This window comes from Procambarus clarkii, chromosome 13 (genome assembly GCF_040958095.1).
Source record: "Procambarus clarkii isolate CNS0578487 chromosome 13, FALCON_Pclarkii_2.0, whole genome shotgun sequence".
Lineage (NCBI taxonomy): Eukaryota > Metazoa > Arthropoda > Malacostraca > Decapoda > Cambaridae > Procambarus > Procambarus clarkii.
The window spans coordinates 29462190-29488864 of NC_091162.1; the positions used below are offsets into that span (position 1 = coordinate 29462190).

A 26675-nucleotide genomic window follows, 5' to 3' on the forward strand; every position below is an offset into this window, starting at 1 on the left:
TGTGTGTAATGTAATTACCTAAGTGTAGTTACAGGATGAGAGCTATCTCATCTAAATTTATATATATATATATATATATATATATATATATATATATATATATATATATATATATATATATATATATATATATATATATATATATATATATATGTACATATGTACATATATATATACAATAATATATACAACTATATATATAATATATACATATTAATATATATATATATATATATATATATATATATATATATATATATATATATATATATATATATATATATATATATATATATATATATAAGTACAACCTCGATTCAACGTACTATATGTGACCAACCCCAGTTCGTTGGAGCGTTGGATTCGTTGCAAGAGGTGACCTTCAGGAGGCGTTTGTGTCAGTGTCTTTTTTTTTTCTTGTACACAATAAAAATGCATTATCATATTGCATACTCTACCTATATATTACTTCTCTACTAAAAAATACTGTAATTCATAAATTTACCTTATTGTTGAAGTTATGTCCATCTAGAAGTTTCGTGACATTGTGAATGCTCTACAGTAAATACGTACTGCAGGGCATTATGCCGTTAGCACTGTGTTGATTAAAAGTAGTTCTGCTGTATGTTGAGTACTACAATACAGTTTATGAAAACTATTGTACACTAAAATTACTGCAACTTTAATTTTAACACTGTGTACACACTTAAATTTATCACTTGTTCTAACTGTTCACGCCACACATGATGTTTTTAGATGTTTGCATCAGCTTTGTTGATGCTTACTGCTGCTGTGGGTTCAGCTGCTTCTGAGCTGGTGCTGGCTGCTGTTGTACCAGTGCTGGGTACAACTGTGCTCATGCTGGGTACGGCTGTTGTACCAGTGCTGGGTACATCTGTGCTTGTGGTGGGTACGGCTGTTCTCGTGCTGGGTACGGCTGTTCTTGTGCTGGGTACAGCTGTTCTCATGTTGGGTACGGCTGTTCTCGTGCTGGGTACAGCTGTTCTCGTGCTGGGTTCGGCTGTTCTCGTGCTGGGTTCGGCTGTTCTCGTGCTGGGTTCGACTGTTCTCGTGCTTGGTACGGCTGTTCTCTTGCTGGGTACGGCTGTTCTCGTGCTGGGTACGGCTGTTCTCGTGCTTGGTATGGCTGTTCTCGTACTTGGTATGGCTATTCTCTTGCTGGGTACGGCTGTTTTCGTGCTGGGTATGGCTGTTCTCGTGCTGGGTATGGCTGTTCTTGTGCTGGTTGATTTTCTGTTATTAGTTCTTGCAAAATATTGCTTCATTTTTGGCATTAATAAGGCACTATTAGTAAGCCCCTGAGACATTTTGTTTTATAACCAAAAAGCTGTAGTAAAAAATGGTCAATTCCACAATTATTCTTCTACTGGCGGATAAATACTGTACGTCAATCGCAGACAAAGCTAAGGGCACTGGGTGCATACTGTACAAACACAGACTAAGTCTATACGTACACCCTTCAGTAGGCTGGTGTTTAAGCCAGATCCAGTAACATAAATTTCTCTTAAATATTCGATTTAAATCAAATTATATATTTTTGGGTTATATATTTAGTTTAGCAACATTATTACGATAATAAGACCTATAAAAAATACTTATTTTGGAACTGATTTATTAATTTTATTATTTCGAAGCCGTAGGTCACTGAACTGTGGCGACGAAATCGAACAAAACACCACCTGGTGCTATGTTCGATTTCCAGTAACATAAATTTCTCTCAAATATTCGATTTACATTAAATTATATATTGTTGGGTTACATATTTAGTTTAGCAACATTATTACGGTAATAAGAGCTATAAAAAATACTTTGGAACTGATTTATTAATTTTATTATTTCGAAGCCGTAGATCACCGAACTGTGGCAACGAAATCGTACAAAACAAGCATGGTGTTGTGTGGACAGGGATTAGACCCGTCCACTCGTGCTGGAGTTGTGCCGCCAATAACGTGAATAATTTCTCAAATACTTTAACAGATATCTATCATATTACAGTATATTTTTTGTTTTATTTAGTTTAGTTTAATTAGGATAATAAAGAGTTATTAAAACACCAGTTTTAGAAATGATTTATTAATGTGAAACATTCAAAGTCATGGGTCACTGAACTATGACAACACAGACGAAAGTGTTGCCCTTTACGGGGCGGTGACGAAGGCATTCGAGTCGGTTGCTCCAGCCGTAGCTCTGGGGTCTGACCAGTGGGCCCCTTTTCTTCCTGCTTTTCCGGATGCCTCGGCTTTTTTCTAATGAGGCTGGGGCTTTGGAGGATGACTCGCCCCTGGGGCCTGATGTGGAGGTTCCCAGGGTTGGGGATGGGCTGACTTGGGTGGGCCTTGGGCCCTGTTGGACCCCACCTTGGTTTTCCAACCCTCCGAGTGGGGCTTTCTGTTACAAGGAGTGGGGGTTTTCCTTCCTCCCTCTACGTACGAGTTAGTTTGGGCGTTGGCCCTTCCCCAGGTTCGGTTCCGTGTTCCTCTGGGTCCGTCGTTTCCATCCTTCCTGTTGGTAATTTTAACCTTCTTATCTTGGACATGTTTTCTTCTACATCATGTCGCAATCATGTTCAAATCGTATCGGGGGGTCCTTCATGACCACTGGTCACGGATGCCAATGGGCCCATTTGAACCTCTGTGATTTTGTACTCATTTATCAAGGTTCGAGAAGGTTCGAGAAGGTCTTTGATACTTACAATATTATTGGAACGTCTGTAGACTTCCGATGAGGCTTCCCTTCAGTCCTTTATCGGACTCATTGGTCCTCTTCCGTACTACTTGTCGTCTTTCGATTCTATATCTCATTATTCTGTAATCACATCATCTCTCTGTACTCTGTCTCAACATTACTAATCATCATTAAATAAACCTTGTTGGCACTCTCCCTGAAAGCCAGGTGGTGCAATTAGGACCTCCAGCACATCGGCCGAGGGTGATCGTTTTGTTTATGGGATTATTGTTTTGTTATCATCCGTTATCGGGCTTGTTGGTCCTTTAATTCTTCCCAGACGAGGCATTTCTGCTCGCCTTGGTTGGTTCTTTCTCGGCTTGAAGCGTTTGGGTTCCTGGTTTCCTGGTAGACGTTCCATCTGATTCCTTGCCAGCCTTGGTTTTGGGCGCTGCTTGCTTGATATCCACACCCAAGGGTTTTCTCATGGCTCCGCCTCTTTCAAATGATCGTTCCGGTCCATGAAGAGGCTGGTTCGGTCTTCTCCTCGAGTCTTCAAGTCTGGTAATTCTGATGAGTCTCTCACCATCTTTTTGGTAATCAGGTGGTTTCATTGATGGTATCCCACCTGCGTGCTTTGTCTTAGTGGTGGTATGAGGTTTTGCTGGCGGTCCTTCCTTTTCTTTTTGTCTCTTCATAGGTATCCTGCATTTTTGTTGACGTGGTCTTGTCCCCTCTCTCGTAGAGGTTTGGGACCGTCGTCTTGGCATATACTGTTGCTTCGTATTATGCGGCGTTGGTGGAGCTGCTGTGGCTTGCTTTCAGTATTGATGTTACTTCTGTGCCGTTTCGCATGCTGTCTCGGGCGTTGTTTCATCTCTGGCCTGCTGCTCATACGCCGCCTGAGCCATTCTGGTCTTTGGACAATGTACTCTCGTTTCTGTCTTCACCTTGGTTTGTTGTGGCCCCTTCGGTTCAGGATTGTTTTTCCAAAGCTCTTTTCTTGTTGGCACTGGCCTCTGGGGTTCGGGTTGGGAAGCTTCATGCTCTCCTCCGGCGCAGGGGTTTCTGCTCTATTAGTTGTGGTGATAGGTTTCTTTGTTTGCAGCTGTCTCTTTCTTTCCTGGCAAAGAATGAGACTGCTGCTTTCCGGAGGGGTCCTTGGGTTGTTGATGCTTGGTTGGTCAAGCCGGGGGTACATCTTGTGTTGTGTCCAGTTGTGGCTCTCCGCCATTATTTGCGCGCCACGACCTCTGTGGGTAGGGACGCGCTTTGGGTTGATCTGGTTTCCCTTCTTCCCTGTTCTTGGGTTCAGGTCTCTCAGGTTGTCTGCAGGGTTATTTGGTCTAGCCAGCCTGTGATCTATCCCTGTGCCATTGACGTTCGTAACTTTGCTGTGCTTGCTGCAACGTCTCTTTGGTAGCATGTCCTGGGCTGACATTCGGGCACGGGGTTTTTGGCGGTCAAACAGTGTCCTGGCTGCACGCTTCCTCATGAATGTTCCTAGGCCTAGTCAGGCCTGTGTCCTGGCTGCACGCTACCTCCTGAATGTTCCTGGGCCTAGTCGGGCCTGTGTCGCTTTGGGTCGGCGGTTGCAGCCTGTTGTCTCGACTTCGAGTCAAGATGTGAGCACTGGCCGCCTCCCAGGTAAGTCCCTCTGTTTTCATTTTTTGTGAAGTAGCCCCGGGGAGCCAATGGGGCTCCCCCCCCCCCTCAAAAAAAAAAAAACAGCTTTGAATGTAATGAAATGCCATTTTCTGGGTGCTCACCCTCGAGTACCACTGCTATCTACACCACCCCTACCACAGCCACCCACACCTCCCCTTACCACTGCCACCCACGCCATGAGCAGCTGCTGAGCATGAGCTAAAAACCCCTATTTTTATGATGATGGAGTAACCTTCACCATCGTTGGGGGGCATGGCCTGGCCGGATGTCGGTCAATTGTCTAGGGGAGTGAAAGGCTAATCAACAATATTCCAGTTTGCTGGGCAATAATATAAATCCACATAACATTCAAAATGAATACAGTCTATAAACTTACACTATTTATTTATCCAGCTTCTCAGCAGCTGGGCATGATCATCAACAAGTCTAGAAAATGCTCCCCGGCAACACTCCCTCCCTCCCTCCGGTCAGCGGTTTTTCACATATTTTTGACATCCAGCCTCAGAACTGCAGGGTGGATCACCCGCATTGGAGGTCTGGGGCTCCCTCTTTTCCCTCCTGGAAAGAGGGGAGCTGCTAAGACATGCGTAGTGGCTCATGTGACGTCATGCTTGTTTGTTCGTTTTAATTTGGGGAGTTTTGTCCAATCGTTTGTCTATTTTAGTCGTTTTTACCGGAATAGGAGTTTGTTTTGAGGTGCTTACCTTTCTGGGTGAGTGTCCCAGTCGATGGCAGATATGGAATGCTCCAAATCCCATGTGCATTCTATAAGCTATTACTCCTTGTGCCTCTCTGAGGGGGCCAGGTTCTGGCTCTTGGTCTCCAGTAGGTCTAGAACTGCATTCACACTGATTGATGCCAAAGTATAAGGATATGCATATCAGCCTGGATAGCTTTGGGGAGCCTCCGGGACTCACCCAGAAAATGGCATTTCAGTACATTCAACACTGTTTTTCTCGGGGGGAGCCCCGTCGGCTCCCTGGGGCTATCCAGGCTAGATGGATATGAATATCTATCTGGCATCAGTCAATGCATGGATTTCTTGCCTACTGGGGACCACGACCGAGAACCTGGCTTTCCCTCTAGAGAGGCACGAGAAGCAATGGCCTATAGAGACCACCCTGTGGTTGGGAGCATTCTATGTCTGCCATCGACCAGGACAGGCACCCAGAAAGGTAGGCTCCCCAAAACAAACCCTTATTCTGGTAAAAATATTGCGACCGAAAGCCGAACAGGTGGACAGAACTCCCCAAACGAAAATTAGCAAACTAGCATGACGTCATCATGTCGCCGCGCCACTATCTGCGCAGCCCCCCCCCTATCCCTGGGAGGGGGAAGGGGGTCCCCCAGACCCATCCGCCGGTGACCCAACCTACAGTTCTTGGCTAATGGGAGTCTGGTGCGGTCATGCCTCAGGCTCCAGTTTTTCATTGCAGTTCTGTGCCTTGTGGTGTGAGCTGTCCCTTCAGGTGGTGCGTGAGCCGGGAGTGATATTTCACGGTATTCGGGCTGCATGTGCCTAGGGTCTCCTTCCCTAGGTGCCCTGTAAGTACTGCCCTTGGGGCTTGGGGCCACCTTCCACAAGTCACCTCCGGATCTACCTCCGCTGTGCCTTTTACTGCTCGGTATTTGGCCGCCCTTGGGGTCAGCTGGTTTTTTCTTGCCCTTGTTTGTTTTTGGGCAGGGGGTAGTTTTCGTCACTGGCAGGGGCACAGGGTACTTCACAGCCAGTTTTCACCATTAACAGCGACCGGCTCTGTTCTGCCTGGGTACATTGTCCTCTTGCGGAATTTTTCTTTTGTTTTTTTTCTGCCTCGTGGGGGTCTGCCGTTGTCATCCCCCATCGCTGTTCTTGAGGTGTATATATCTCTCCCTTTGTGTGGGTGGTCCTCTCCGCTTGGCACCCCTGTGAGTGGACATGTCCCGGGGGTTCAGCTTCAGGAGTTTGTTTGGTAGACACTGATTTGGGCTTCCCTTAGCATGTTACCAAGGCTAAGGGCCCTGGGAAACCCCACGAGGGCTACTTGATCCGATGGATGTGACGCCTGAGTCCCCTCTTGCGTCTTACAAGTTTGAAGGTTGCTCTGTCACCTTGTCTCAGGGTGACACTCACCGGTTTTGCCTCCACCATGCTGCCTGTTGGGTCGGTGATTGTTTTGACCCGGAGTCGTGCGACGTATGTTGTCTGTACGTACTCCAGTTCACCCAAGCCACTGATGATGAAATGCGGGTGCAGGCAGCTAAGGTGTTGCATGCTAGATTTATGTTGCTGCAATGCGCTCGGTTGGTTGCAACCCCGGATGCTCCGAGACTGCCCCATTTTGGTTATAGGGACCCGGACATGGGGGTGGGAGTTGCTTTGGCTCTGGTTCCGTCCGCCCCTCTTAGTCCTTCCCCTTCTGCATTTCATTCGATCCCTCCACCCCCCACCCCCCTTGCTTTCGGCTCCGATGCGTCTGAGGGTTTCGGAGTCAGGGCAGGGTCTAGTTGGTGTTGACACTCTGGCGGTCCCTTTCTGGGGTTGCGGCGGAGGCATTCAAGTCCGGTCCTTCTAACGGAGCTTCTGGGTCTGGCCAGTGGGCCCCCCTTTGTTCCTGCTTTTTAGGCAGCTCCCGCCTTTTCTTTGGAGGTGGGAGGTTTGGAGCCCGGCTCCCCCCCCCCCCCCTGGGTTATCAGGGTGAGGTTCCGGTGGTTGGGGAGGGGTTGGCTTGGGGGTTTTGGGCCCTGTTGGACCCTGCCTGGGTTTTTCTGCCCTCCGAGCGGGGCTTGGTGTTACAAGGAGAGAGGTTTTCTTTTGCTCCCTCCACGTATGAGTTGGATTTGGTGTCCACCCCTCCCTGGGTTTAGTTCCGTGCTCCTGCGGGTTCTTCGGTTCCGTCTTTCCGGAGGTTTCCAGCTTCCTGCATCTCGTCTTCTGAGGTGCGGGAGGTCTATGTGGCTTACCTCCTGCGCAACCCAGATTATGCCTTCGTGATGGATTTGCATTCCTTCATGTATGGCCCTTCTAGTTCGTACTGGGTTCGTTATGAAGTTCCGGAGTCGTCCTGGTTGGCAGACTGTCCTCTGTTCTCGTTGGAGGCTTGGTACACATTCTGTCGATCCTGCGCACTTGAGTGGTGAGAGACTCGGTCAGCATTTCAGGTTTTCCTGGGGGCGTCTTCGAGCATCTCAATGCTTGTTTGTTTGCCCCTGCCTTTCTGCGGGATGTTGATGTCATGCAGCTTCACATGCAGGTTCCTTTCCTTTCGGTTGTCTTGATTGCTGAGGATTTGCATACTCGTGGCCTGCTTGCTTTGGCTCTGCGTTTCTTTTCCCTTCTTGATCTGTCCTCAGACTGGCTTGAGTTGGATGTGGGGGCGCTTGGAGCCGCTGCCGAGTCCAGTGCGCTGCCTTCCATGGTGCAGGCATTGAATGCTTTGTTGAAGCTCTTCGTGCCACTCCTGCATGATGCGGTTTCACAGTTCTATGCTTTTTGCCTTGTGTGTCAGCAGGCGGTGCTGGCTTCTTCCTTAGATTCCGCTTGGGCCCTGGCTCTTCAGTTGTCTTTGTCTTTTTGTCCATTGCTGTTTGCTGAGTCTGCTGTGGTGCAGTACCTGCACCACATGTCAGCCTATGTCTGAGTTGTTGTTGCCCCGGGGGACTCGTGGGGGGGCCTTCCTGGAAGGGTCGGGCCAAGGTTCGTGGATCTTTTCGTCATGGGAGACCATTGGTCCCAGATTTGGGTCAGGCGCAGCCTACGGTTCCGGCTGTTTCTGGTCGGCACAGGGATCGCCCTCTTCGTCACTTGGGTTCTCACAAGGCGCGTTGGCCCTTTCGCGGTTCATCCCATTAACGGGGTGATGAAGGGGCGGCTCGCCCTGTTTACTTGTGCCTGGTCCCATGATTTGTGGGCTTTTCGGGTCGTTTTGTGTGGCCTGTGGTGGCATTGGGTGGATCCTTCTCCCTTGGGGAATTCGGGACTGGCGGGGCAGGCCTCTTCTCCTGCGCTCTGGCAGGTCATCTCGGAGTGGGTTCGCTTGGGCGTGGTCGAAACGATGGCGTCTCTCAGGTCTGTTTCCTGCCTGTTTCCAGTCCCGAAACGGGACTGTGCGGACCTCCGGTTCGTTCTGGACTTGTCCTATCTGAACCCGTGGGTTTATTGCCCCTCCTTCAGGATGACTACTCTATCCCAGATCCGTCTCCTGTTGGAGCTGGGCGCTTGGATGGTGTCCCTGGACCTCAAAGACATGTATTGGCATGTCCCATGTTACCGAAGGTTCAGGGACTGGCTCGGTTTTGTTGTAGGGCATCAGGGTTACTACTTTCGTTATCTTCCCTTCGGGTTGAATCTAGAGCCTCGCATTTTCACATGCCTTACTTGGCTCGTGGTGTCCCGCCTGCGTCAGTTAGGTGTTCGGGTTCTGGCCTACCTCGACGAGTGGCTGGTTTGGGCTCCCAGCAAGTTCGCATGTCTGCTTGCTAGGAATTTGGTTCTTTCCCAGCTCGCCAGGTTCAGGTTCTTGGTGAACTGGAGGAAGTCCCATCTGATTCCCTCTCGGATTCGGTCTTGGCTGGGTCTGGTTTGGGATGCTCGCACTGCTTCCTTGTCTCTGCCTCCACGGCTCTGCTTTGTCTGCGGTTCGCCTTCACCTGTTTCTGAGGGGTTCTCAGGTACGCGGCGGTTGCTCGAGAGTTTCTGCGGGAGCCAGAACTTTGTCATGATGGTCTACCTGCCGGGTCGGGTGTGGCTTCGTCGGCTGTTCTGGTTCCTTCGGGGCAGGCCCTTCCACCTCTCCCGAGATTGTTGGGTTCAGCCTCTGGGGGGTTTGCGTTGGTTGCTGTGTCACCAGCTTCCTCTTCGGGTTTTTCGGGGTTCAGTGCCATGGCGCCTGCCCAAGCCCTCGCTCGATGCGTACACAGACGCGTCGTCTCTTGGCTAGGGTTTTGAGACCAGTGCTCACCAGGCCAGCCAGGGGCGGTGGGGTCCGTCTTTCCGTTGGGCTCACAGCACGGTCCGGGAGTTCGTGGCGGTGTGGATGTCGCTCCAGAGGGTTTGAGTCGCGCGCAGATCGACGATCCAGCTCCATTTGGTCTGCTCCCTGGTGGTTCATTGCCTGAACCGAAGGGGGGTCGATGCGATCCTTGGCTCTTTGAGGCTGGCTCCCCGGAGGCTCCCCGGCATCCCTCCCTCCCTCCGGATGGTGGTGTTTTTTGTGCTTTTTGACATCCAGCCTAAGAACTATAGGTTGGGTCGCTGGTGGATGGGTCTTGGGCTTCCCCTTCCCCCTCCTGGAGAGTTGGGGGGCGAGGGGTGCCGACAGCAGAGCGATAACATGATGACATCATGCTAGTTTGCTAATTTTTGTTTGGGGAGTTCTGTCCACCTGTTCGGCTTTCAGTTGCAATAATTTTAACAGAAAATAAGGAGAAAAATAACAGAAAACTGAGCAGAGAGGTAGAAACTCCCTACAATCCCAAGGAAACAAGCAAACAAGCAAACATCGCACTTTACTGTGGCGCCGATCGTCCGCGCAGCCATCCCCCGCCCTGAGAGGGGGAGGGGGGCCCCGGACCTTACCACACCGGCTGTCTAGCATCAGTTTGTAAGCTAATGTCAACCAAGACAGACCCTTCTCTGCCCTCAGTTTCCTAGGCGGTGTTTGCCTTTTGTTACATTCACCGACGTGTTTTGTGTTGTGCGGTGGCCAGGTGTTCCTCATCAGTACCGGGGCTGCATGCGCTTAGAGGCTTCCTTCCCAAAGCGCCCTGTGAGTACTGCCCCTGCGTGACAGGGTTATCTTCTCTGGGGCATTCGGGAACTATTCCCATAGAAGTTCTTGCTGCTCGGCATTGCCTTGCCCTTGGGGCCAGCTGGGGCTTGGGGCCTTTGTTTGACCCTGGGTAGGGACTGGTATTGTGCTGGTTAGGGCATCAAAGTGTTGCGTGACCTGCCACCTAAGCGGCGACAGTGTACTTTTTTGGAGTTTTTCTTTTGTTTTTATTTTCATTTGCCTGGTGGGGGGTCTATCTAGTTTGGCTATAGTTCCACTGGTAGTGTTTGGTGGCCCTCCGCTAGGCCTCCGTGATTGTGCACGTCGCAGGGGTTTTCAGTGCTATCCTCTACCCTCTTGTTATTTTTGGGTTTCTTAACCGGTTAGCAACACCTTGCGCGGGCTTCCCGTAGCAGTCAGCCTACGGGCCCTGGAAACCCCTGTCTGGGCTCGGTGGACCATTGAATGTGTCTTCCGAGTTCCAACCCGTCTTGTACGGGATCGTTGGTTGCTGTGCCCTTGTCTCCGGGTGACAGTCGCCACTTTTACCTCCGTCATGTTGCCTGTTGGGTCACTGACACCTTGACCCGGAGTCTTGCGAGAGATATTCTCTGCTTGTTCTCCAGTACTCACCTGATGTTATTACTGTTCAGAGTACAGGCGGCATCCGTGTTGCAAGCTAGGTTAGGTTGCTGCAACATGCTAGGTTGGTTTCCCACTCGGATGCCCCAAGGCCGTCCCGTTTTGGTTAGGTGCTGTTCGCCCCTTTCCCTCCCTGTTCCCGGCTCCGGATCGTCTGTGGGTTTCGGGGTCGGGGCGGGGTTTAGTTGGGGCTGAGACTCTGGTGGTTTTCGGGGGCTGCCCTGTTCGGGTTGGGGACAGAGGTTTTCGAGCCTGTTCCTCCTGCCAAGGCTTCTGGGTCTTACCAGCAGCCCTTTCTTGCTGCCTTTCCCCTGGACTCTTGCTTTTCTTTGGGGGCAGAGGGCATGGAGGAGGGCTCTGCTCTGGGGCCTCTGTTGCAGTTTCTCCGGGGCTGTGGGGGATGCCTGCTAGCAGTTCTGGGACTGTTTGCCCCTGCTGGGGTTATCTGCTTCTGGGCAGAGTGTTTCGTCCATCTAGTCTGCTTGCTTCCCACATTTGCTGGTGTATTTTCGTATCTATTGCGTCGGTCACGACCCCCTGTTTCTGGTGGCCATTTTCTTCTTGCCGGTTTCCTGGCGTGGCCACCAGGGCTGTGCTGCGGTTTGTTTGCATGCGCCTGGGTGTGCGAGCGAGCGTGTTGGGTGAGTTTTTCACCTCTTTCAGGGGGTTTTATTCTCCGGTTGCCATTTCTTTCCTTTTCTGATGTTTCCTGCCCTTCTGTTCCTCTGGGAATACTTGGGTGTTGGGTTTTGCACCGGTTTTTCCGTTTTCTGTCTGTTTTGGGTCTGGGGCCCTAGGGTTTGGGCCCAGTGTCCCTGTCTGTTTATGCTTGCTCCCACACCTTGTCCCATTTGTTTTGGTCTGTTTTGGTTGTTTTCCTGGGGTTCTGTCTGGGGGCTATGCTTTGCCTTTCTGTGGTGTATTTCTGCCTGCAAATGTGGTAGTTTGGCGCCCCCAGGTTTGATTCCAGATTCCTTTGGGTTCTTTGGTTTGGGTTCAGGGGGCTTTGCTCGTGTGTGACCCGGTTCTGCTTTCTGGGGTTCCGGGGTCTTCCTGGCATGCAGGCTAATCTTTTTGGGTCTTGGCACATGTTGTGGTCATGCTGAGGGCTTTGGGTTTTGTTGTCGAGGTGGGCCTTTTGATGCAGTTTTGTGCTTTCTTTGTGCCTTCTTCGCCTGGCTGGCATGGTGCTCTCTCCCTACTGGTTGGCGGCTTGTATCTTTCTTTTCTTTATTTAATTTTATTTTATTTTCATGTGTACTGTGATACCTCAGTTTAAGAGTTTAATCCGTTCCTGGAGACAGCTCGTATTCCAGAAACTCGTAATCTGAAGCTAATTTCCCCCATAAGAAATAATGGGAAATGAATTAATCCGTTCCTGACTACCCAAAAACCTTACTTCAAACTAAATTTTATACCTTATTCATCTAAATAAACCTACAAAACTATGTTCAAGTTATTACTTACCTTGTTGATGACTGCTGTTGGCGTATGGAAGATGGTGAGGAGGAGGGAGGAAAAGAGGTGTTACTGTTTGGAAGGGTGGTCTTGTCTTACTAAGAATCTGTCTAAAGACACTTGTTTTTCCCTACATTTTAACACTTGTCTGTAGTAAGACATCACATTGTCATTTAACGCACCATTTAATGCACCATAACGCATTTGTCGCGCGCACCACGAGAGCACCGCAGACTTTGACGTCATGGGGCTAATGGTGCGGGCGAGCGTGCGGCGACACCGAAATGTGTATACTCATTTCAGTTTTCTCACCTTAATTCTCATGCTATGTCGTTCGTTTTGGTATCATTGTGTTCGCAATCAAATTCTGTGCAGATGTATATGCGTATAATGTCCAAAAGCCTGGCGAGACTCCCCACAGCAAAGCCTAAAGTCGGAAAAGTGACCCGTGAGCGCTCAAAATCAGTAAAATGTTTATTCTCGTTTCAGTTTTCTCACCTTAATTCTCATACTACGTCATTCGTTTTGGTATCATTGTGTTCAAAATTAAATACCCTGCAGATGTATATTTCCAATTAAGTACCCTGCAGATGTCCAAAAGCCTGGTGAGACTCCCCGCAGCAAAGCCTAAAATTACCCGTGAACGAGCACCAATTTGCACACCAAAACCTAATGTGTATACTCATTCAGTTTGATAACATCAATTTTCATGTTACATCACTCATTTTGGTATCAAATTGTTTGCAATATAAAGGCACATATTTTATAACTAGTCTCATAATAATAGAGTAATAACTGGAATTTTAACAAATATTTTAATTTTGGATGCTCATCATCAAAATTATTTATATCTTTCCAGTGTTCTGACATCAATTTTCATGTTAATTTGCTCTTTCTGGGGGGAGCCCCGTCGGCTCCCCGGAGCTAGCCAGGCTGAATGGATATGTATAATTTTCTGGCATCAGTCAATGCATGGAGTTCTTGCCTACCGGGGACCACGAGCCAGAACCTGGCCCCCTCTAGAGAGGCACAAGGAGCAATGGCCTATAGAGACCCCCCTTATGACTGGGAGCATTCTATGTCTGCTATTGACTGGGACAGGCACCCAGAAAGGTTGGCGCCCCAAAACAAACCCCTATTCTGGTAAACTATTGCGACCGAAGACCGAACAGGTGGACAGAACTCCCCAAATGAAAATTAGCCCTCATGACGTCATCATGTCGCCGCGCCACCGTCTGCGCAACCCCCACCCCCCTCCCCGGGAGGGGGAAGGGGGGAGCCCCAGACCCCACTGTCGGCGACCCAACCATTAGTTCTCAGGCTGATGGGATCTGGTGCGGTCGTGCCTCTGGCTCCTGTTTGCAGTTGCAGTTCTGTTCCTGGTGGTTTGAGCTGTCCCTTCCGATGGTGTGTGGGCCAGGAGTATTATTCCACGGTGCTCGGGCTGCATGCGCCTAGGGTTATCTTCCCTAGGTGCCCTGTAAGTACTGCCCATGGGGCTTAGGGCTACCTTCCCTGGGTCGCCTTGGGGTCTACCTCCACTGTGCTGTGTACTACTCGGTACTTGGCCGCCCTTGGGGTCAGCTGGGGGTTTTTCTTGCCCTTGTTTGTCTCTGGGTAGGGGGTAGTTTTCGTCACTGGCAGGAGCGCGGGGTACTGCACAGCTAGTTTTCACTAATAACAGCGGCCGGCTCTGTTCCGCCTGGGTACGTTGTCCTACTAGTACCCATAGTAGGAAAACAGCATGTAAAGGATTTGGGAATAATAATGTCTGACGACCTAATGTTTAAGGAGCATAACCAAGCAAATATTGCAACAGCCAGAAAAATGATAGGATGGATTACGAGAACTTTCAAATCCAGGGATCCCATCACAATGGTTGTACTCTTCAAGTCACTTGTGTTGTCCCGTCTTGAGTACTGCTCAGTACTCACTTCCCCCTTCAGAGCAGGAGAGATTGCTGAAATAGAGGGAATACAGAAAACATATACGGCACGCATAGAAGCAATAAAGCACCTAAATTATTGGGATCGTCTCAAAGCCCTCCAAATGTACTCACTAGAAAGAAGACGAGAGAGATACCAAATAATGTACACATGGAAGATACTGGAGGGCCAAGTACCAAATCTACACAGTAAAATAACAACGTACTGGAGTGAACGATATGGAAGAAAATGCAGAATAGAACCAGTGAAGAGCAGAGGTGCCATAGGCACAATCAGAGAACACTGTATAAACATCAGAGGTCCGCGGTTGTTCAACGTCCTCCCAGCAAGCATAAGAAATATTACTGGAACAACCGTGGACATCTTCAAGAGGAAACTAGATTTATTCCTCCAAGGAGTGCCGGACCAACCGGGCTGTGGTGGGTGTGTGGGCCTGCGGGCCGCTCCAAGCAACAGCCTAGTGGACCAAACTCTCACAAGTCAAGCCTGGCCTCAGGCCGGGCTTGGGGAGTAGAAGAACTCCCAGAACCCCATCAACCAGGTAACCAGGTACCTCTTGTGGGGTTTTTCTTTTGTTTTTCTTTTTTGCCTGGTGGGGGGGGTCAGCCTGTTTGGTCCCCAACGCTGTTCTTGGGGTTTGTCTCCAGATTGTCTACTTGGTGGTACTCCCCGCTTGGCCCCCGTGAGTGTACACGTCCCGGGGGTTCAGCTATAGCAGTTTGTTGGTAGTTTTGGGTGCCGGTTCTCAGTACCCTGCCTGGGCTTCCCTTAGCGTGTTATCAAGGCTAAGGGCCCTGGAAAACCCCACAGGGGCTACGTGGTCCGATGGATGTGACCCCTGAGTCCCCCGTCGCGTCCTGCGAGTTTGACGGTTGCTCTGTCCCCTTGTCTTAGGGGGGACACTCACCGGTTTTGCCTCCGCCATGCTGCCTGTTGGGTCAGTGATTGTTTTGACCCAGAGTTGTGCGACGTGTGTTGTCTGTACGTACTCCAGTTCACCCAGGCTACTGCACCTGATATGCAGGTGAGGGCAGCTGAGGCGTTGCATGCTCGCTTTAGGTTGCTGCAATGCGCTAGGTTGGTCGCTGCCCCGGATGCCCCGAGACTGCCCCGTTTTGGTTATAGGGACCCGGACTTGGGGGTGGGGGTCGCTTCGGCTCTGGTTCCGTCCGCCCCTCCAAGTCCTTCCCCTTCTGTTGCTCGTTCGGTCCTCCCCCCCTTGCTGCCGGCTCCTAAACGTCTGAGGGTTTCAGAGCCGGGGCTGGGTTTAGTCGGTTGTGAGACTCGGGCGGTCTCGGGGGTGTCCCCTTCTGGGGCGGTGGTGGAGGCATTCGAGCCTGGTCCTTCTGCCGAAGCTTCTGGGTCTGGGCAATGGGCCCCCTTTGTTCCTGCTTTGTCGGCTGCTCCCACCTTTTCTTTGGGGGTGGGGGCTCAGGAGGACGGCTCAGCCCCGGGCCCTCTGGGTGAGGTTCCTGGGGTTGGGGAGGGGTTGGCTTGGGGGCCTTGGGCCCCGTTGGACCCCGCCTGGTTTTTTTTTTGCCCTCCGAGCGGGGCTTGGTGTTACAAGGAGAGGGGTTCTCTTTCGCTCCCTCCGCGTACGAATTGGATTTGGTGTCCACCCCTTCCCGGGTTAGGTTCCGTGACCCCGAGGGTTCTTCGGTTCCGTCTTTCCAGAGGTTTCCCGCTTCCCGTGTTTCGGCTTTGGAGGTGCGGGAGGCCTTGGCGGCTTACCTCTTGCGTGACCCGGATTATGCCTTCCTGATGGATCCTTGTTCCTTCGTGTACGGATCCCCAGGTTCATGCTGGTTTTGTTATGAGGTTCCGGAGTCGTCCTGGTTGGCAAACTGTCCTCTCTTTTCGTTGGAGGATTGGCACACGTTCTGTCGGTCCCGTGCGCTTGAGTGGCAAGAGGTTTTTTGGCATTGCAGGTTTTCCTGGGGGGGGGTGCTTTCGAGCATCTGAATGCTTGTTTGTTTGCCCCCTGCCCTTCCGCGGGATGTTGGTGTCATGCAGCTTCACGTGCAGGTTCCTTCCCTCTCGGCTGCCTTGATTGCAGAGGATTTGCGGACTCGTGGCCTGCTTGCTTCGGCTCTGCATTTCTTTTCCCTCCTGGAGCTATCCTCATATTGGCTCGAGTTGGATGTGGGAGCGCTTGGGGCTGCTGCTGGGTCTGGTGCGCTGCCCTCGGCTGTGCGGGCGTCGTCTGCTTTGTTGAAGCTCTTCGCGCCCATCCTGCGTGATGCGGTTTTGCGGTTCTATGCTTCTCGCCTCGCGTGTCGTCAGGCGGTGCTAGCTTTCTCCTTGGAGTCCGCCTGGGCCCTGGCTCTTCGTTTGTCCGTTGCTGTTTGCGGAGTCTGCGGTGGGGCAGTATCTGCAGGCAGCCTCGGTCAGTTGTCGGCCTATGTCGGAGTTGTTGTTGCTCTGGGGGGCTCGTGGGGGGCCTTCCCGGAAGGGTCGTGCCAGGGCTCGGGGGTCTTTTTGTCGGGGTAGGCCTTTGGTGCCAGATTCTAGGCTGGCGGCGCCTTCGGTTCTGGCTGTTGCTGGACGGAGTGGGCTCCGTCCTGTTCGCCCCCTTTGTTCTCGCAAGGTGCGTCGGCCCTTTCGCGATTTCCCCATTGACGGGGTGATGGGGGGGTGGCTCGCCCGGTTTGCCCACGCCTGGTCCCATGATTCATGGGCTTTTCGGGTCGTTTCGCGCGGCCTGTGGTGGCGTTGGGTGGCTCTTCCTCCCTCGGGGGGTTCGGGGCTTGCGGGGCAGGCCTCTTCTCCTGCGCTCTGTCGGGTCATCTCGGAGTGGGTTCGCTTGGGCGTAGTCGAAACGACGTCGTCCCTCCGGTGGGTTTCCCGCCTGTTTCCAGTTCCGAAACGGGACTGCGCGGACCTCCGGTTCATTCTGGACTTGTCCCGTCTGAACTTGTGGGTTTTGTGCCCCTCCTTTCGGATGACTACGCTGTCCCAGGTCCGTCTTCTCTTGGAGAGGGGCGCTTGAATGGTGTTCCTGGATCTCAAGGACGCGTATTGGCACGTCCCGGTTCATCCGGAGTTCAGGGACTGGCTCGGCTTGTTTGTGGGGCGTCAAGGTTACCGCTTTCGTTGTCTTCCCTTTGGGTTGAATCTGGCGCCACGCATTTTCACACATCTCACTCGAGTCATGGTGGCCCGCCTGTGTCTGCTAGGTGTTCGGGTGCTGGCCTATCTCGACGACTGGCTGGTTTAGGCTCCCAGCCGGTCCGCGTGTCTGCTCACCAGGGATTTGGTTCTTTCCCAGCTCGCCAGGTTCGGGTTCTTGGTGAACTGGAGGAAGTCTCATCTGGTTCCCTCTCAGGTTCGGTCTTGGCTGGGTCTGGTTTGGGATGCTCGGACTGCTTCCTTGTCTCTTCCTCTGGCGGCTCTCTTGCGCCTGTGGTCCCGCCTTCGCCCGTTTCTGAGGGGTTCCCGGGTCACAAGGTGGTTGCTCGAGAGTTTGTGCGGGAGCAATGAGCTTTGCCATGATGGTATACCCGCCGGGTCGGGTGTGGCTTCGTCAGCTGTTCTGGTTCCTTCGGGGCTGGCCCTTCCGCCTCTCTCGCGATCGTTGGGTTCGACCTCCGGGGGCTTTGCGTCGGTTGCTGCGTCGCCGGCTTTCTCTTCGGGTTTTTCGGGGTTTGGTGCCTTGACGCCTTCCCATGCCCTCGCTCAATGTGTACACGGACGCGTCGTCTCTTGGCTGGGGTTTTGTGACCAGTGCTCACCAGGCCGGCCAGGGGCGGTGGGTTCTGTCTTTCCGTCGGGCTCACAGCACAGTGCAGGAGTTCGCGGCAGTGTGGATGTCACTCCGGAGGATTCAAGTCGCTCGCGGATCGACGATCCGGCTCCATTCGGACTGCACCCCAGTGGTTCATTGTTTGAACCGAGGGGGTTCGATGCGATCCTTGGCTCTTTGGGGCTGGTCGCTTCGGGTGACTCGTCTGCTGAGTTCTCGGGGTTTGGCTCTCTGGCGGTTCATGTCCGGGGGGGTGTCCAACGTCTTGGCGGATGGCCTGTCTCGGTTCCGTCCCCTGTCCTCGGAGTGGACGATCAATGCCGACTCCTTCCATTGGCTGTGCCGGATGTTCGGGACTCCGGACGTGGATCTCTTCGCGTCAGCGTGGTCGAGGCGTCTCCCAGTTTATGTGGCGCCCTTTCCCGACTGCGAAGCCGTCGCCGTCGGGGTCGACAGCTTCCGGCTGGATTGGGCGAGGTGGGATTACCTGTACCTCTTTCCCCCGGTTCCGCTGTTGCTCCAGGTCCTGACTCGCTTGGAGACTTACCAGGGTCATGTGGTCCTTCTGGCCCCTTGGTGGCCGGCTCAGCCTTGGTTTCAGGCGCTGCTTGTTCGGTGTCTGTACCCGAGGGTCTTCCCGCGGCTCCGCCTCTTTCAACAGATCGGTCCGGCCCTGTACAAGGCTGGTTCCATCTTCTCCTTGAATCTTCACGTCTGGTGTTTTTGACTCAGGTTTATCATTCATTGTATGGTGCGCAGGTGGCTTCCTTGTTGGTCTCCCACCTGCGTGCTTCGTCTCAGCGGCAGTATGAGGTGTCCTGGCGGTCCTTCCGGTTTTTCCTATCACTGCGTCGGTGTTCTTCGGTCTCTGATAGGGTTGTTCTGTCCTTTCTCTCTTAGCCGTTTCAGGACCGTCATCTTGCGTCATCTACTGTCGCTTCGTATCGTGCGGCATTAGCGGAGCCGCTTCAGCTTGCTTTCAGGGTTGATGTTACTTCTGCCCCGTTTCGCAAGTTATCCCGGGCGTTGTTTCACCTCCGGCCTGCTCATGCGCCGCCTGAGCTATCCTGGTCTTTGGACCGCGTGCTCTCGTTTCTCTCTCTCTGCCCCGGTTTGTGGTGGCCCCTTCCGTTCGGGATTGTTTTTCCAAGGCTCTTTTCCTGTTGGCATTGGCCTTGGGGGGTCGGGTTGGCAAGCTTCATGCTCTCCTCCGGCGCCGGGGTTTCTGCTCTTTCAGTCCTGGTAGTCGTTTTGTTCGTTTGCAGCCGTCTCCCTCTTTTCTGGCGAAGAATGAGTCGGTTGCGTTCTGGAGGGGGCCGTGGGTTGTTGATGCTTGGTTGGTAAGGCCGGGGGTGCATCATGTGTTGTGTCCGGTTGCGGCTCTCCTCTGTTATTTGCGCGCCACGGCTTCTGTTGCCGGGGATGCGCTCTGGGTTGATCCGGTTTCCCCTTCTTCCCTCTTCCCGGGCTCGGGTCTCTCAGGTTGTCTGCAGGGTTATTAAGTGTAGCCAGCCTGCGGTTTTTCCCCGGGCCCACGACGTTCGTAAATTTGCTGCTTTGGCGGCTGTCTTTGGCAACATGTCTTGGGTGGACATTCAGGCCCGGGGTTTTTGGAGATCGAACAGGGTCCTGGCCGCTCTCTACCTGGTGAATGTTCCTGGGCCTCGTCGGGCCTGCGTTTCTTTGGGTCGACGGTTGCAGCCAGTTGTCTCGCCTTCGCGTTGAGGAGTGAGGACTGACCGCTGCTCGGGTAAGTCCCTGTTTTTCCTTATCTTTGGGTAGTTAGCTCCGGGGAGCCGATGGGGCTCCCCCCCAGAAATCCAGCGTTGAATGTAATGAAACGCCATTTTCTGGGTGAGTCCCGGAGGCTCCCCGGCATCCCTCCCTCCCTCCGGTCGGTGGTGTTTTTCGCGTTTTTGACATCCAGCCTAAGAACTAATGGTTGGGTCATCGACGGTGGGGTCTGGGGCTCCCCCCTTCCCCCTCCCGGGGAGGGGGGGGATTGCGCAGACGGCGGCGCGGCGACATGATGACGTCATGAGGGCTAATTTTCGTTTGGGGAGTTCTGTCCACCTGTTCAGTCTTCGGTCACAATAGTTTACCAGAATAGGGGTTTGTTTTGGGGCACCTACCTTTCTGGGTGCCTGTCCCGGTCGATGGCAGACATAGAATGTTCCCAATCATAAGGGGGGTCTCTATAGGCCATTGCTCCTCGTGCCTCTCTAGAGGGGGCCAGGTTCTGGCTCGTGGTCCCCGGTAGCCAAGAACTCCATGCATTGACTGATGCCAGAAAGTTATACATGTCCATTCAGCCTGGATAGCTCCGGGGAGCCTCCGGGACTCGCCCAGAAAATGGCGTTTCATTACATTCAATGCTGGATTTTTGGTATCAAACTGTTTGCAATATAAAAGTGTGCATTTTAAAGCTAGTCTCATAATAATAATAGCACAATAAATAGAATTTTAACAAATATTTTAAAATTAAAAATTTACACCCAAAAAGTATTTATAATCTTTCAAGTGTTCTGACATCAAGTTTTGTGTTACATCTTTCATTTTGGTATCAAATTGTGCGCATTCTAAAAGCGCTGATTTTGAAACTATTCCGAGGTCAATCGGATAAAAAATGAATTTTATACAAATATTCCTGTAGTGGACTCGAGTCCTGTGCACAACTAGGACTCAAGAGAAAAAAAATGAACATGATTGGTGTCCAAAGAGAACGAGCGATACTGTTAAAAGGTCAATGCAACGGCCTGCTACAGCTTTATCTGGGTGAGTTTTTTCAACAAAACTTTGCAAATCTTCCCATACTTCACACATTTTCTTAACACTTTAGCCTTATCATGGCGCTTGAAAGCATTACCACTTTTTGTGTTGAGGTCGCACAGCGGACTCGTTCACGAGTCACGAGAAAAAATATTTCTATAAACTCTATTTGTTATGCGATCAACTGTGGGATAGTTTGAAAATGTTCTCCATTAAATTTCCATTTTTTCTAATAGCCACATAGCCTATTTGGGAGAATGGCATAGCATTGCACCATCGAGGTAAGACCATTGTATTGTTCACACGACAAGTGTAATCGACATAGTTTTTTATTTGGTGCCGGTCTAACACATTCTTGTGTGACATTTTATACTTATGTCCTTCTAGAACATTCAATTGCGAACACAGTGATACAAAAATGAAATACATACATTGAAAATTAATGTCAGAATAGTGAAAAGAATATACACTTTTCAATAGGGGTTTCACCGATATGCTGTCACGGGTAATACTTCGGCCACTTCCCACACTCTTGCGGGTGGGCTGTAACATTGATTCTACATTTATATGCATATGTCCGTGTAGGGAATTTTATTGCAATCTCAATGATACCAAATTTAACGCTGTAGGACAAGTGTGGAGTTGACAACCTTGAAAAGAGTAGAAACATTTCGTCGCTGTTTGGCGCTCACGGCTAGTGATCAATGTAGTTCTTTATATGGTGTTGGTCTAACTCATGCTTTGGTGACATTTTATACATATGTTCTTCTAGAACATTCTATTGCGAACACATTGGTACAAAAATGAAATACATACATCGAAAATTAATGTCAGGACAGTGAAAAGAGTTTACACTTTTCAATGTTGCCGCTCGAAATGCCGCACTATTTTCTTAGGTTAAACCTTACCACTGGCTTTCTTGGGAACCATGGCGAAATAGATAATAACAACTTTTATGCTTAAATTGCCAAAAATCTGACAAAAAAACTAAATCATTGTGGAGAATTCAGGCGGGATAGGCAATGGGCGCAAGGTACTGGTAAACTGAGGTGCGATCGCCGTGCCACCACGAGCTAGTCGGCCTGTACATGTATCAACACCCTTGTGTTCCGAGGCAATTCTCACCTTCCGAGGCAAATTTTCCGAGCAAATCCTGCTTGTACAGTGGCACCTCGACTTACGATTGCCCCTACTTACGATAATTTCGAGTTACGATGTAAATTTCCTCGAAAAATGCGACTTGACATACGATGGTGTCGTCGTCTTCCGATATTTGTTGGTACACGTTCGGGTTGACTGAGCGAGTGGTTCCCGATCATGCGGTCCGACCTGCCTCAGTTTACTACAGCTACCCTCTTAGTGATGATCGCGCCTATAAGAAATTCCGCGTTTGTGGTGATTTTTTGCATTTTGATCATTAAAGTAATTATTATATATCACGTAATGAGTCCCAGGAAAGTAAGTGGTAAGGCTCAACATATGAAAACCCATGTAAGGATGACCATAGAGCAGAAACAAGAGTACAGAATGTCTTTTTCTCAACAATTAAGAAAATGTGTGCAACATGGGAAGAACTACAAACCTTTGCTGAAACGACTCACCCAAATCAAGCTGCAGTAGGCCGTTGCCTTAACCTATTCAATGACACTGTGATGCATCATTACAGACAAATGTTAAAACGAAGGGAAAAACAAATGTCTCTTGACAAATTTGTAGTGAGACAAACAAGCACTGAACCACAACCAGGTCTTAGTGGTATTCAGGCAAAACATAGGAGAGAGAGTACTCCAGAGAAAACATCACTGCCTGATGTTATAATGGAAGGGGACTCCCCTTCCAAACAGTAACAACTCTCCTCCTCCCCCCTTATCACCATCTTCCATACGCCATCAAGAGCCCTCCATAAAGGTAAGATCAACTTAGGTACTGTATTGTAGTTAGGAAAAAACATTGTATTCAGTATAAAATGTATTTGTATGTTAATATTTTGGAGGGTGGGGAACGGATTAATTCAAATCCCTTTATTTCTGTGGGAAAAATCGCTTCGACTTACGATATTTCGACTTACGATCCGTCTCTGGGAACGGATTAGCATCGTAAGTCGAGGCCCCATTGTATTCCGAAAAACTCGAATACAGGAACACTCGTATTCCGAGGTACCACTGTATATATGTGTGTACACATATATACATATACATGTGTACACTTATGTGTGTGCATGTTGTGTGTGTGTGCACGTGTGTATGCGCATGTACATACACATGTGTGTGTAATACACCTTATGAGTGTATTTATATACATACATGTATATATATATACTTTTTCTGTTGGAATCAACTCCATTCCCTTTGCTGTTGACGGGGCGCTGGGGAAGCAGCTTGCTCTGTTGGCTCTCACTTAGTCCCGCAGATCATGGGCGTTTTTGGTTGTCTTCCAGCCTTTGGTGGCGGCGGACGGCTTCTCCCCCTATAGGGGGTTTGGGGCTGGCGGGGTGGGCTTCTTTCCCTGCGCTTCATGCCATCTTGGTGGGTGCGTTTGGACATGGTCAATCCGCCCCATCCTTCTGGGGTTCCTGTCTGCTCTATGCAGACACGGGCCTTGCAGATCTGAGGCTCTTCTAGTTTTGTTCAGTCTGTGCCTTAGATTCTTTGAGCTCTTCGGAGGACTGTTGTCTCCGGTCTAGCTTCTGTTGGAGCCGGGTGCCTGGATGGTAGCCCAGGACCTCTGGGTCACTTCTTGGCACGTTTCTCTCCAGGGTTCCAGAACTCGTACAGTTGGTGGTGGGGCTTCAGGCTTGCTGCGTTTGTTGCCTTCCCTAGTTTGTAATTGGCACTTTGTGTATTTAACCCTTGTGTGGCTCCGGGCTATTTAGCATTTGTCACCCACAGGCGCATACCAAAAAAAAAAAAAAAAAAAAAAAAATCTAAACCTGTTAATTTTTGTTCTCTGATCATTGGAAAAATAATAAAATAATCGTAAGTGGCATATATTGCCCACTATAGGGTGGGGAAGTCTGGCAAAAAATAGGTGCTGACTCACCCTGCGTCTCAGACGGTCTGTTTCTTGCCAGCTGTCAGGCAGGAGTTGCCACAAAGAGATAATTACCTAATTATTTCAATGTCTCTGACTGATTTTTCATAGTTTTTTTGCTGTAATATTATTCAATAGTGTGTAGTGTGATATATTTATATAATGAAATGAATGAATCATTTCACTCATGAATTGCGAGGATGATCAGCTCAACAGTAAAGTGTGATGTTTGCTTGTTTGCTTGTTTCCTTGGGATTGTAGGGAGTTTCTACCTCTCTGTTCAGTTTTCTGTTTTATTTTTACCATAAGGGGTTTGTTTTGTTATGCCTATCTTTCTGGGTGCCTAACCCTGGTTGATGGCAGATAAAGAAAACCCCAACCACAAGGGGGTTTTCCAGGGCCATTGCTCCCTGAAACCTCTCTGAAAGGGCCTGGTTCTGGACCCTGGTAGGTCTGAACTCCTTAGCTAATGTCCCAGACTAATATAACATACATTAGCCCGATAAGCTCCAGGGAGCCTCCGGTGCTCACCCAGAAAATGGCGTTTCATTACATTCAATGCTGTTTTTTTTTTTTGCGTGGTAGGCATTTTATTCGTCTGCAGCCAGCTCCTTCTCTGGCAAAGAATGAGTTGACCAGCTTCTAAAAGGTCTGGAGATATCTTTTGAACACTTCTGACATTCTTCTTCCAGCCTTGCATTAAGTAAGAAATTTGCCTTTGCTTGTGGCTCTTTCATAACAATAAAATTTAAATCAAATAATGGTCATTACATTTCCAGACCACACTTGAATGAGAATGAATGAAACAGGGTCTTCTTGAGCTTCTTGCTTAATTACTATCAGTGCCATGCTTTATAATTTATTAAAGTAATATTCTCATGTGTCTTTACGTATCATGAACAATAGACTAGGCTACATGTCACCTAAGTTTGTCAATAATTTATTTTAATTTTCAGTGTATGCAGAAGATGTAGCAGGAGTTATCCAGGCTGGTTTGTCAGTGAGCTGTGATGAGAATACTATGACAGTTGCCATTCCATTTTATATCTCCGAACGTGTAGGAGGGATTTCCATGTCACTGGGAGACCGTTCATGCCCTGGTGTCATGAATGCCTCTCACATTGTTGTAAAAGAAATATTTGGCCGATGCAAATTTATGACGCAAAGCTCCTCATACCAGACCACTTATACAAATTATGTAAGTACAATATGTTAAGGAAGTGAATTTTTACATAGCTCCAATATGGCCAGTACAATATACCTGGTACATAAAGCTTTATTTGGTTAAGCTTAACTGATTCACAATACAGTAGATTCCTGCTTAAGTGTAGTTATAGACTCCTTCCATTGCAGCCAATTTACTTATTGGATCAAAATTATTTAATTTTATTTTAACTTCTGTTGGGGAGCAGCTTTTATTAGGGTGGATCAACTGTAATTTGCATGTTAGATAAGCAAACATTTTGGTATTTGATATTGAGAAAGATTAAGTGGAAAGTTACATGATTGTATCAAGATTATGTAAAATTATTAAGGTAAAGTGTAAATGATTGTGCTTTAGATGATTAGACTACAGACAAAGATTTTCTAAGTTCACTGTTTTTTTCCACACCCTGACAAGTAGGGCAGTAAACACATAATATGATCAGTAATACAGTATATATTTGCTATATTGTTTACAATGGTTTAATGTATGTCTCAACTGTGTAGTAACAGGAAGAGCTGTAAGATAGAACCATAGACTGCAGGTGGCTGCAGAGTCAGGTCATGGCTGTAGTTTAAGTCCGTCTGGTAAGATGGTTAGATATAGGCAGACCAGAGGTGGTGTTGCTTCTAGCCAAGCTGCATTGAGGATGACTTAGATGTGCTCATGCAGCCATATACTGTACATCCACCTGTCGGCTCAGCTATTGGTGCTGATGTAGCTGCTGCAAGGTTATAAAATCCAGCGTTAAATGTAATTACACACAAATTTCTGGAGTGACTGAAGCTATCTTCCGATGATTGCATCATACTAAAAGGTCACATCAGTCATGGATAGTTCTGTTTGGCCTGAGCCAGAACCTGGCCTGTTTATAAAGAGTAGCAGGGAGCAGGTGACAAATCACCATCTCACCATAGAAAGGCTCCAGAAAGTCAGTGCAGCTTTACAGACAACTAGAGAGGTTCATAGAAAATGAAGCCTTATAAACTCCCAAACAACTCTGTAATCTGGAACAAGGGATTCAAATAAGTTTGAAACGTGTTAGTACCAATTACCACTACCAGGCAGCCTGGCAGCTGCCTGGTAACTGGCTCTCCCAAATCAGTTCTGGACCTGATGGACAAATCAGTTCTGGACCTGATGGACAAATCAGTTCTGGACATGATGGACAAATCAGTGATGAACCAATAAACAACCCGGAGGGCAGGAGGGTGGCAGGGAGTCACTAGGATTCCTCCAGAAATTGGCGTTTCATTATATTCAACGCTGGGTTTCTGGAAGGAATCCCTTGAGGCTCCCTGATGCTAACTAACCAAAAAATACAAAAGGGACTTACCAGGAATGAGAGGTGGCAAAAACTAAGGACGAAGAAGAGAAACCAGGCTAAGCGACATGGTGCTGCACTCAATTGACTGGGCCCCAGGAACATTAACCATATACTGGATTACCAGCATTCAGTTAGAATGGCAAAACCCCCTAGCTTGAATATCAGCCCAGGGCATATGAGAGAAGATGGCAACCAAAGCTGCATATTTACAAACATCATGGGATCGATGGTAGACCACAGGCTGGCTAGACTTGATGACACTGTAGAAAATCTGAGAAATGAGAGCCTTGGAACAGGGAACCAAGGAAACAGAATCAACCATCAAGGTATCCACTGACACAAATGTGACATGCAGGTAGTAGCAAAGAGGCACCATGGGACAAAAACTGATGCACCCTTGGCTGAACCAACGAAGCATCAGTCACCTGAGGATCACCTGCTGACTCATTCTTCA

The 26675-nt window shown here is 49.5% G+C and overlaps 1 protein-coding gene across 1 annotated transcript in view; it reads left to right on the plus strand.

Moving 5' to 3' along the window:
• Positions 1-26675, plus strand: part of LOC123757291 (transforming growth factor beta receptor type 3) — a 720483-nt gene that overhangs the window by 546940 nt on the left and 146868 nt on the right. Inside the window, 1 exon segment of the mRNA XM_045740847.2 lies at positions 24647-24888. Coding sequence (XP_045596803.2) covers positions 24647-24888 — 242 coding nt within the window.